Below are 12,434 nucleotides of genomic sequence, written 5' to 3' on the forward strand. Positions count from 1 at the left end.
CTCTGCTCCCTAATCCCTCTGTCTCACCTCTCTCTCTGCTCCCTAATCCCTCTGTCTCACCTCTCTCTCTGCTCCCTAATCCCTCTGTCTCACCTCTCTCTCGCTCCCTAATCCCTCTGTCTCACCTCTCTCTCTGCTCCCTAATCCCTCTGTCTCACCTCTCTCTCTGCTCCCTAATCCCTCTGTCTCACCTCTCTCTCTGCTCCCTAATCCCTCTGTCTCACCTCTCTCTCTGCTCCCTAATCCCTCTGTCTCACCTCTCTCTCTGCTCCCTAATCCCTCTGTCTCACCTCTCTCTCGCTCCCTAATCCCTCTGTCTCACCTCGCTCTCTGCTCCCTAATCCCTCTGTCTCACCTCTCTCTCGCTCCCTAATCCCTCTGTCTCACCTCGCTCTCTGCTCCCTAATCCCTCTGTCTCACCTCTCTCTCTGCTCCCTAATCCCTCTGTCTCACCTCTCTCTCGCTCCCTAATCCCTCTGTCTCACCTCTCTCTCTGCTACCTAATCCCTCTGTCTCACCTCTCTCTCTGCTCCCTAATCCCTCTGTCTCACCTCTCTCTCTGCTCCCTAATCCCTCTGTCTCACCTCTCTCTCTGCTCCCCAATCCCTCTGTCTCACCTCTCTCACACTTGCTATCTCATCCTCCTCCCTCACTTCTCTCCTCCACCCTCATCTCTCCATCTCTCTCTCATCAGTAAACACAGACACAGTGACAGCAGTGGTGAATGTGACATACGCAACCAAGGAAGAAGCTAGAGTGTAAGTTAACATAACCCCTTCACATAACAGTAATACAGAACCCCTTCACATTACAGTAATACAGAACCCCTTCACATTACAGTAATACAGAACCCCTTCACATAACAGTAATACAGAACCCCTTCACATTACAGTAATACAGAACCCCTTCACATTACAGTAATACAGAACCCCTTCACATAACAGTAATACAGAACCCCTTCACATAACAGTAATACAGAACCCCTTCACATTACAGTAATACAGAACCCCTTCACATAACAGTAATACAGAACCCCTTCACATAACATTAATACAGAACCCCTTCACATTACAGTAATACAGAACCCCTTAACATTATAGTAATACAGAACCCCTTCACATAACAGTAATAAAGAACCCCTTCACATAACAGTAATAAAGAACCCCTTCACATTACAGTAATACAGAACCCCTTCACATAACAGTAATACAGAACCCCTTCACATAACAGTAATACAGAACCCCTTCACATTACAGTAATAATTAGTTATACAGAACCCCTTCTCTTTACAGTGATGTATCAGATTATGTTCAGTCCAATCATTGTCGTCTTAGAAAATGTTGACATTCTGTAAATTACAATATACTTTGGTTGGTTAAATAGTTAGATTCAAAAAAAAATTCAGTATTTGTAGACCAGTACTCTTGTTTTCTTACAAAAAAAATAAAATGTTTTCTCAAGGTTTCTTTCATACAGAAGAGGATTAGTGCCAAGCAATAATAACAAAAATTAAACCATCTGAAGATTAAACTCATTATAATGCGAGATTAAAGTCGTTGTGTTTCGAGAAAAAACTTGTTATATTTCGAGAAAAAAAGTCGAAATACAATCTTGAGAATAAACTCATTAAGGTCAGGGAATGGAGATTTTGAGTTGTATTGGTGGTGTTTTCTCAAAGGAGTCGTATTTCGTATGAACATGATATCATAGAGTTAGGCCTTGGCCTGACTTTGTTTCACATGATATCGCAAATGAAAGTGCTTAACTATATATGGTAGTCTTAGTAGTATTTCTGGGCCATCGAACGGACTTATAAAATGTTGCTCCTTCAAAAACGTCTGAGTTCAGTTACATCAAAACATAGTTTGCTTCAAATATATTTTTTTATGTAACCTTGCATTTGTCCACTGGTTGTCAATTCATGTTGGACAAAAGCGAGTACATCGCGCAAATTGGACAGATTTTTTCTTCTAAAAAGACCTAGCCGCTTGCACGTTCTCTTTAAAGTTCGTATGCTAATTATAATTCTGTCATAATTAGCTAAAGTTGATAGTATTTCTTTGTTACTGAAAGAAAGTATATATTATAGTTTGACTAATTGATCCAACTCTGCCATGTCCTCTATCAGTAGGCTATGCAATGCACACTGATCGAATGCGTTATTCTCTACATTTAATTTCGACTTTTATTCTCGATATTTAATTAGTTTATTCTCAAGATTTTATTTAGACTTTTTTTCTCGAAATATAGCGAGTTTTTTCTCGAAACACAACGACTTTATTCTCAATATTTAATGAGTTTATTCTCAAGATTGTATTTTATTTTAGCTTAAAATATTTTTTCTTCAAGCTAGATCCCTTTTGGTTTCTTTGTAGAACATTCGATGGAACCAAAATGATTCTCCATGGAACTAAAACCGTTCTGCAAACCAATAGGGGTTATTGGACAGCTAAGGAACACATTTGTAACCTTTCTTTCTGATTGAATGGAAAACTGTGTGATTTATTTCTGACCCTTACACTGAATCTACGGTCATCCTCACTCTCCTTCTCTCTCTCTCTCTTTCTCCCTCTCATATCTCCCTTTCTCATTCTCTTATGTACTTCTCTCTCTCCCTGTTGTCACCTCTCTCTCTTTTCTTTTCCCCTCTTTTTCCGTCGTCCTCCACAGAGCCATAGAGAAGTTGACAGGTCACCAGTTTGAGGACTACTCTTTCAGGGTCTCCTACATTCTGGACATGGATGCTGCTCCCCCTCCACAGGCCCCCCGAATGCGCCGAGGGGGTCGATCGTCCCGCGATCAGGACGGGGCCCAGCCTGGGCCATCTGGGGGCTTCGGAGGGCCTCGACACAAACAGCACGACTTCCCGCTACGCATGCTGGTGCCTACACAGTTTGTAGGGGCCATCATCGGCAAGGAGGGCCTCACCATCAAGAACGTCACCAAACAGACACAGTCAAAGTACATCATCCTTTCTGAATTACTGTGCAGTACATTATCTTCTCTGGTTTATGGTATATTTCATTATCCTGCCTGGTTTATTATACATTATGTTGTCCTTTCTTGATTACTGTGTTGTACATTATCATGTCTGGTTTATTATATATTACATTATCATGTCTGGTTTACTATCTTGGGCGGTATGCATTCTCTAAAGTACACAGATGTGCTTACTATAGGTTATCCTGTTTGGTTTACTATCTAGTTCATTGTCCTATCTGTTTTACTATGTAGTACATTTGTAGTACATTCAGTCAAACCATCCTATTACTGCCCCCTACATCACCCTGCATCCTACTACTGGCCCCTGCATCCTACTACTGGTCCCTACATCACTTTATTAAACTGGCCTCTACATCACCCTACATCCTACTACTGGCCCCTACATTATCCTGAATCCTACTACTGCCCCTTACATCACCCTGCATCCTACTACTGGTCCCTTCATCACCCTGCATCCTACTACTGTCCCCTACATCACCCTGCATCCTACTACTGTCCCCTACATCACCCTGCATCCTACTACTGTCCCCTACATCCCCCTGCATCCTACTACTGTCCCCTACATCACCCTGCATCCTACTACTGTCCCCTACATCACCCTGCATCCTACTACTGTCCCCTACATCACCCTGCATCCTACTACTGTCCCCTACATCACCCTGCATCCTACTACTGTCCCCTACATCCCCCTGCATCCTACTACTGTCCCCTACATCCCCCTGCATCCTACTACTGTCCCCTACATCCCCCTGCATCCTACTACTGTCCCCTACATCACCCTGCATCCTACTACTGGCCCGACATCACCCTGCATCCTACTACTGGCCCCGACATCACCCAGCATCTTACTATTGGGCCCTTCATCACCCTACATCCTACTACTATCCCCTACATCACCCTGCATCCTACTATTGGTCCTTACATCAACGGATGGCTTGCTTCTGAAATGGAGTAGGGTTGGTCCTGGTTGGTCCTGGTTGGGAAACCAGATGTTGGTAGAAGTAGTGTTGGGGATTTAGTGTCAGTAGGGGAACTCTTCCCTTGGGTCTTAGGTCAAATTCAAATGCCACATGGCAGTAATGGGGACACTGCCATTTTACAGGTGGGACATTAATCTGTTTAACTAAGGCTGTTAACCCATGTTTCATAGCTTCATTTTCAATTGGACCCTCATGATACCTAGTCAGCCTCAGTTTCCAACTGGTTAGTTTGTCCCTTCTTCTCATGTATAAAATTTGCCCTGTGCAAGGGTGTCAGCTAAATGAGTAAGATTTCAAATCTAATCCGGGAACAACTAGAATTAAACTTTTATTAAACTGGCCTATGGAATTTTAAATCCACAACCATGTTGTAGGTGTGCACTGTATTGGTACAGAACCAAACCTTGACATGAATTGGTATAGACCCAAACCTTGAAATTAATTGGTATAGACCCAAACCTTGACCTATATTGGTACAGACCCAAACCTTGACATGAATTGGTATGGATCCCAACTTTGACATTAATTGTTATAGATCCCAACTTTGATATGAATTGTTATATATCCCAACTTTGATATGAATTGTTATAGATCCCAACTTTGATATGAATTCGTATAGACCCAGTCATTGACATTAATTGGTATAGATCCCAACTTTGACATTAATTTGTATAGACCCCAACTTTGACATGAATTGGTATAGACCCCAACTTTGACATGAATTGGTATGGACGCCTACTTTGACATTAATTGTTATAGATCCCAACTGGGACCTGAATTGGTATAGACCCCAACTTTGACCCCTCCACCCATGACTCAGGGTCTGGTCTAGGTTATGGTATATCTGTTGGAGTCAGGGCTGAAGTCAGTACGTAATGTTATTATTATATTATGATTATGTTATTAAGTTAGGTGCATGTAATGTTCATGTTTGTGTTGTGATGTTTACCGCCGTCTGCCTGTTGTCTGCATCAGAGTGGACATCCATCGGAAGGAGAATGCAGGAGCAGCGGAGAAGCCCATCACCATTCACTCCACCCCTGAGGGATGTTCCTCTGCCTGCCATATGATCCTCCATATCATGCAGAAGGAGGCCAGCGAGACCAAGGCGTGAGTCTACCTGACTGCTCCACCCTCATACGTTTAACAGCATTCTTCAGATCAAACCAAACTCCTCCACCCTCACAGCCTCACCGCCAGTTTGCAGATCAATCTTAACTCCTCCACCTTCACACCCTAACCCCAGTTCTCAGATCAAACCAAACTCCTCCACCTTCACACCCTAACCCCAGTTCTCAGATCAAACCAAACTCCTCCACCTTCACACCCTAACCCCAGTTCTCAGATCAAACCAAACTCCTCCACCTTCACACCCTAACCCCAGTTCTCAGATCAAACCAAACTCCTCCACCCTCACAGCCTCACCGCTAGTTTGCAGATCAATCTTAACTCCTTGTATTTCACACTCTAACCCCAGTTCTCAGATCAAACCTTACACTTCCACGAGTCTTCTAATCAGACTTAACTCCTCCACTAGGACTCCTGGTTTACTGGGACTCTCCCTGATGAGTCCCAGTAAACTAAAACCTGCTATCACCCCTAACCAGTCCCAGTTCACCAACACCAACTAAACTACCAAGTTTTCATTACTCAGTATAAGTACTCAGATAATCCTGTAGATAACCCTCTAGACAACCCTTTAGACAACCCTCTAGATAACCCTCTAGATAACCCTATAGATAACCCTATAGATAACCCTGTAGATAACCCTGTAGACAACCCTTTAGACAACCCTCTAGACAACCCTGTAGACAACCCTTTAGACAACCCTGTAGACAACCCTGTAGATAACCCTGTAGATAACCATGTAGATAACCATGTAGATAACCCTGTAGATTACCATGTAGATAACCATGTAGATAACACTGTAGATAACCCTGTGAACCCTGTAGATTCAGTTAGGTAATATTTGGATACTGACACAATTTTCATAATTTTGGCTCTGTACACCACCACAATGGATTTGAAATGAAACAACAGAGATGCAATTGAAGTGCAAACTTTCAGCTTTAATTCAACAGGTTGAAAAAAAATATTGTATGAAATGTTTGGAATTGCAACCATTTTCATACACAGTACCCTTATTTCAGGGGCTAAAATGTAATTGTACAAATTAACACAATCATAAATAACATTTTCATTTTTAATACTTTATCGAGAATCCTCTGCAAGCAATGAGTGCTTGATGTCTGGAACACATGGACATCCCAAACGCTGGGTTTCCTCCTTTGTGAGGCTTTGCCAGGCCTTTACTGCAACTGTCTACAGTTGTTTGTTCGTGGGTCTTAAGTTTTGTCTTCAGCAGCTGGTTTTGGCTGAATCTGAGCAGACAATAAATCCCTATACACTTCAGATTTAATCCGGCTGCTTCTGTCTTCTCACATCATCAGTAAACACTAGTGACCCAGTGCCATTGGAAGCCATGCATGCCCATGCCATCACACTCCCTCCACTGTGTTTTACAGATGATGTGGTATGCTTCGGATCATGAGCCGTTCCAAGCCTTTTTGGCGAAGTCTAATCTGGCCTTTCTATTCTTGAGGCTTATGAATGGTTTGCACCTTGTGGTGAACCCTCTGTATTTGCTCTTGTGAAGTTTGTCTTCATGGTAGACTTGGATAATGATATGCCTACCTCCTGGAGAGTGTTCTTTACTTGGCTGGATGTGGTGAAGGGGTTTACCATCGAAAGGATCCTATGATCATACACCATGGTTGTCTTCCATGGACGTCAAGGCCTTTTTTGTGTGGGGAAAGCTCACCAGTGCTTTGTTTTTTTCTCTGAATTCACCAAACTGTTGATTTGGGCACTCCTATTGTAATGTTCCTGCTATCACTCTGATGGATTTTTTTTGCAGCTTAAGGATGGCCTGTTTCACTTGCACTGAGAGTGCCTTTGACTGCATGTTGTGGGTTCACAGAAACAGCTTCCAAATGCGAATGCCACACTTGGAATAAAGTCCAGAACTTTTTACCTGTTTAATTGATGAATAAATTACGAAGGAATAGCCCACACCTGTCCATGAAACAGCTTCTAAGTAAATTGTCCAGTTACTTTTGGTTCCTTCAAAAAGAGGGGGCTACATATTAAAGTGCTGTAATTCCTAAACCCTTCCTCAAATTAAAGCCCATATTCATTTTTTAACTGTAACTTCAATTGTAACGGTAACAGACAAAATAACATAACTTGTGTCAGTGTCTAATTATTTCCAGACCTAACTGTATCCCTGTAAATAACCATGTAGATATCCCTGCAGATAATGCTGTGAACACTGTAGATAACCCTGCAGATAACTTTCTGAACCCTGCAGATAACCCTGTGAACCATGTAGGGAACCCTGTAGATAACCCCCTGGACCCTGTAGATAATGCTGTGAATCCTGTAGATTACCCTGAGATAACCCTGTAGATAACCTTGTGAATCCTGTAGATAACCCTGTAGATAACCCCCTGGACCCTGTAGATAACCATTTGAACCCTGTAGATAACCCTGTGAACCCTGTAGATAACCCTGTGAATCCTATAGGTTACCCTGAGATAACCCTGTAGATAAACCGGTGAACCCTGTAGATATCCCTGTAGATAACCATGTGAACCTTGTAGATAACCCTGTGAACCCTGTAGATAACCCTGTGAACCCTGTAGATAACCATGTAGATAACCATGTAGATAACCCTGTGAACCCTGTAGATAACCCTGTAGATAACCCTGTAGATAACCCCCTGGACCCTGTAGATAACCCTGTGAACCCTGTAGATAACCCTGTGAACCCTGTAGATAACACTGTGAATCCTGTAGATTACCCTGAGATAACCCTGTAGATAACCCTGTGAACCCTGTAGATAACCCTGTAGATAACCCCCTGGACCCTGTAGATAATGGTGTGAATCCTGTAGATTAGCCTGACATAACCCTGTAGATAACCCTGTGAACCCTGTAGATAACCCTGTTGATAACCCTGTGAACCCTGTAGATAACGCGGTGAATCCTTTTGATTACCCTGAGATAACTCTGTAGATAACCATGTGAACCCAGTAGATAACCCTGACCCTTTTTTTCTAGGATGGAGGAGGTTCCCCTGAAGATTTTGGCCCACAACAGCCTGGTTGGACGGTTGATTGGAAAGGAGGGAAGGAACCTGAAGAAGATTGAAGATGAAACAGGGACCAAAATTACCATCTCTTCGTAAGAACCACATTTAAATCTACTTGTTTAGTTTGCTAGCTAGCTAACCCTGATCCAGACCCTGTCCTTAGGATTAAATTGTGCTATTCTTTTCACTGTATTGAATGTCATTTCATTAGTGTACAATTCATTACAGCTGTTGGTAAGTGTTCACACTAAATTATGTCAGTTTCATTAAAGGTATCTACGCAGTCATGAACCAGAAAGAAGGAAATCAGCCATATGGTTAAATCTCAGTGCATTAAATTATTCCCTGTTACCTCCAAATAGCTGTGTGTCTCTGTAGTGGCACTGTCTCAGTTTCTGTAGTAGCACTTTCTCTTTGTCTGTAGTAGCACTGTCTCTGTGTCTGTAGTAGCACAGTCTCTGTAGTGGCACTGTCTCCGTTTCTGTAGTAGCACTTTCTCTTTGTCTGTAGTAGCACTGTCTCTGTAGTGGCACTGTTTCAGTCTCTGTAGTCACACTGTCTCTGTGTCTGTAGTAGCACAGTCTTTGTAGTGGCACTGTCTCTGTGTCTGTAGTAGCACCTTCTCTGTCACTGTACTGTAGTGGCTCTGTCTCTGTAGTGGCACTTTCCCTGTGTCTGTAGTGGCTCTGTCTCTGTAGTGGCACTGTCTTAGTCTTTGTGGTGGCTCTGTCTCTGTAATAGCACTGTCTCTGTATTGGCACTGTCTCTGTAGTAGCTCTGTCTCTGTAGTGGCATTGTCTCTGTAGTGACACTGTCTCTGTAGTGGCACTGTATCTGTCTCTGTATGGGCACTGTCTCTGTCTCTGTAGTGGCACTGTCTCTGTAGTACCACTGTCTGTGTATTAGCACTGTCTCTACCTCTGTCGTAACACTGTCTCTGTAGTGCCACTGTCACTGTCTCTGTAGTGGCACTGGCACCCCTCTTTTCCTCTTATAAGCTCATTAGCCACCCAGCATGTAGTGTCATTCCACTTCACTTAGTCAGTAGTACACTCAGCTTTTACCACTTTAAAGGATACTCACTACATACACTCAGCTATTACCACTTAAAGGGATACTCACTACATAAACTCAGCTATTACCACTTAAAGGGATACTCACTACATAAACTCAGCTATTACCACTTAAATGGATACTCACTACAGAGACTCAGCTTTTACCAATTTAAGGGATACTCACTACATACACTCAGCTTGTACCACTTAAAGGGATACTCACTACACACACTCAGCTATTACCACTTAAAGGAATACTCACTACATACACTCAGCTTGTACCACTTAAAGGGATACTCACTACATACACCACTTAGTGTAATAGTTAGGAGAAGGGATTCTTTAAGGTTCAAAATCTAGTTCTGTTCAGGTTGGAGCAATGGCATTTGTCACCTTCTGCTTTGCCTGACAATCACAGGGCTAGCTAGCTGTCTGGCTGACAATCACAGGGCTAGCTGTGATGGATGTGAGTTTGTGACTTTGTGTGTTCCAGGCTACAGGACCTCACCATCTACAACCCTGAGCGCACGATAACGGTACAGGGCAGTCTGGAGGCTTGCTGCAAGGCTGAGGGCGAGATCATGAGGAAACTGAGGGAAGCATACGAGAACGACATTGCTGCTATTAACGTAAGTCTCTCTGTCACATCACTAATATTAATGTAAGTCTCTCTGTCACATCACTAATATTAATGTAAGTCTCTCTGTCACATCACTAATATTAATGTACTTCTCTCTGTCACATCACTAATATTAATGTAAATCTCTCTGTCACATCACTAATATTAATGTACTTCTCTCTGTCACATCACTAATATTAATGTAAGTCTCTCTGTCACGTCACTAATATTAATGTAAGTCTCCCTGTCACATCACCAATATTAATGTAAGTCTCTCTGTCACGTCACTAATATTAATGTAAGTCTCTCTGTCACATCTACATAGAGATCAAATACTTGTTGTTTATCATTTCCCTGTAGGTTGTCCAGTGTGCTTTGTTACTAACACACACAAAAACATATTGTCGGAAAATTTGTTTGTTTTACTGAATGACTCTCAGATCTGAGTCAGTAAAGAGTGTTGGACTTTCCATCACTACTGCAATCCCTGTCTGTAACAACAGAATGATCCAGTTAACTGAAGCACTTCACTTCCCAGCACAACTAATCTGATCCGGCATCTCTGTGTCGCCCAGATACACTTTCACACTCATTCGGGACATCATCACTGTTCACCTTTCTGGTGAACCACCAGTGATCCTGCTAACGATACAACTGGTGACTAAATTGCAAGAAAATGTGAAATAGATTCTGAAAACTTTATTTCTTTGTGCATTAACTCACATAGGATTAATTTTGTAACTTATATATCTTGATGTATACTCAGCAGTCTTACTGCATTAAGCCTTTCCTGTTAAGTCTGGCTGTAACAAATAATTATCAGTGAGGAATAGAATGATTTGTAGGTTTGGCAGATATTTCTACAGTTATACTTTAGAAAGTATAAATTTATGTATGTATGTTGAAAGTATATATATGTATGAATATATGTAGATCTGTTAAACACGACAGACTGGATTCATTCTAGGTGTTCTTCTGTGAGCCCTAAAGCTAGTGATGAGGGCCATCTAGCGAGACACCATAGATATTACACAGTATATGTATATTACACAGTGTATAGATATTACACAGTATATGTATATTACACAGTGTATAGATATTACACAGTATATGTATATTACACAGTGTATAGATATTACACAGTATATGTATATTACACAGTGTATAGATATTACACAGTATATGTATATTACACAGTGTATAGATATTACACAGTATATGTATATTACACAGTGTATAGATATTACACAGTATATGTATATTACACAGTGTGTAGATATTACACAGTATATGTATATTACACAGTGTATGGACATATATATATATATATATATATATATAGAGAGAGAGAGAGAGAGAGAGAGAGATACATATATGTATATAGATATACATAATTATAGATATTATACAGTATTTAGATATTACACAGTATATATAGATTTTATGAAGTATATGGATTTAATACAGTATAAACCATCTGATTTTTATTCCAACTGATGATTCACTAAAAAGCCATGGTATGAGACTATCACCACAGATAGCCATGGTATGAGACTATCAACAAAGATAGCCGTGGTATAAGACTATCACCACAGATAGCCGTGGTATGAGACTATCCCCACAGATAGCCGTGGTATGAGACTATCACCACAGATAGCCGTGGTATGAGACTATCACCACAGATAGCCGTGGTATGAGAATATCACCACAGATAGCCGTGGTATGAGACTATCACCACAGATAGCCGTGGTATGAGACTATCAACAAAGATAGCCGTGGTATGAGACTATCACCACAGATAGCCGTAGTATGAGAATATCTCCACAGATAGCCGTGGTATGAGACTATCACCACAGATAGCCATGGTATGAGACTATCACCACAGATAGCCGTGGTATGAGACTATCACCACAGATAGCCGTGGTATGAGACTATCACCACAGATAGCCGTGGTATGAGACTATCACCACAGATAGCCGTGGTATGAGACTATCACCACAGATAGCCGTGGTATGAGACTACCACCACAGATAGCCATAGTATATTCATCATGTATCACAACTTTTGCCTTATTGCTTATTTTTAGCATTCTGAACACGAAGGTTCTGATTCCCTCAGGAGGAAAGACAGGTCACACTCTAAATGCATTTACCTGGGCAATCTAATTCAGATGTTTTTTTTTTATTGCGTTATATGTATTTTTACCAATTAGATCAGCGCTGAAAGAAATGTTATGTGATGTACTTTGATGGCTCAAAATACCAATTAGCATGAAAGGATGAGAAATGCCTTTGTAAATTCTGCCTTAGAGACATGCTCATAATCCATGAAAACACTCCGGTGTAACATGCCTGTTCTTCTTCCCAAAGCAACAAACCAACCTTATACCTGGGCTCAGCCTCAGCTCCTTGGGGATCTTCTCCAGTGGTCTGTCTGTCTTACCGCCTTCAGCTGGACCCAGAGGGGCTCCCCCTGCACCCCCGCAGGGGTACAACCCCTTCTTAGTGAGTACTACACACTACACTACACACTACACATTATACTACACACTAGACACTACACACTACACATTACACTACACCCTAGGCACTACACACTATACTACACACTACACACTAAAAACTA

General features: G+C 41.7%; 1 protein-coding gene across 1 annotated transcript in view; it reads left to right on the forward strand.

Annotated features, from left to right (window-relative positions):
• The window catches only part of igf2bp2a (insulin-like growth factor 2 mRNA binding protein 2a), an 81,605-nt gene that overhangs the window by 49,651 nt on the left and 19,520 nt on the right, over positions 1 to 12,434 (forward strand). The window contains exons 5-10 of the mRNA XM_029115411.2: positions 695 to 758; positions 2,671 to 2,961; positions 4,959 to 5,093; positions 8,105 to 8,227; positions 9,684 to 9,819; positions 12,179 to 12,313. Of these exons, the coding sequence (XP_028971244.1) occupies positions 695 to 758; positions 2,671 to 2,961; positions 4,959 to 5,093; positions 8,105 to 8,227; positions 9,684 to 9,819; positions 12,179 to 12,313 (884 nt within the window). The remainder of the gene's footprint in view (positions 1 to 694; positions 759 to 2,670; positions 2,962 to 4,958; positions 5,094 to 8,104; positions 8,228 to 9,683; positions 9,820 to 12,178; positions 12,314 to 12,434) is intronic.

The sequence above is a fragment of the Esox lucius genome, chromosome 20 (genome assembly GCF_011004845.1).
Source record: "Esox lucius isolate fEsoLuc1 chromosome 20, fEsoLuc1.pri, whole genome shotgun sequence".
NCBI lineage: Eukaryota > Metazoa > Chordata > Actinopteri > Esociformes > Esocidae > Esox > Esox lucius.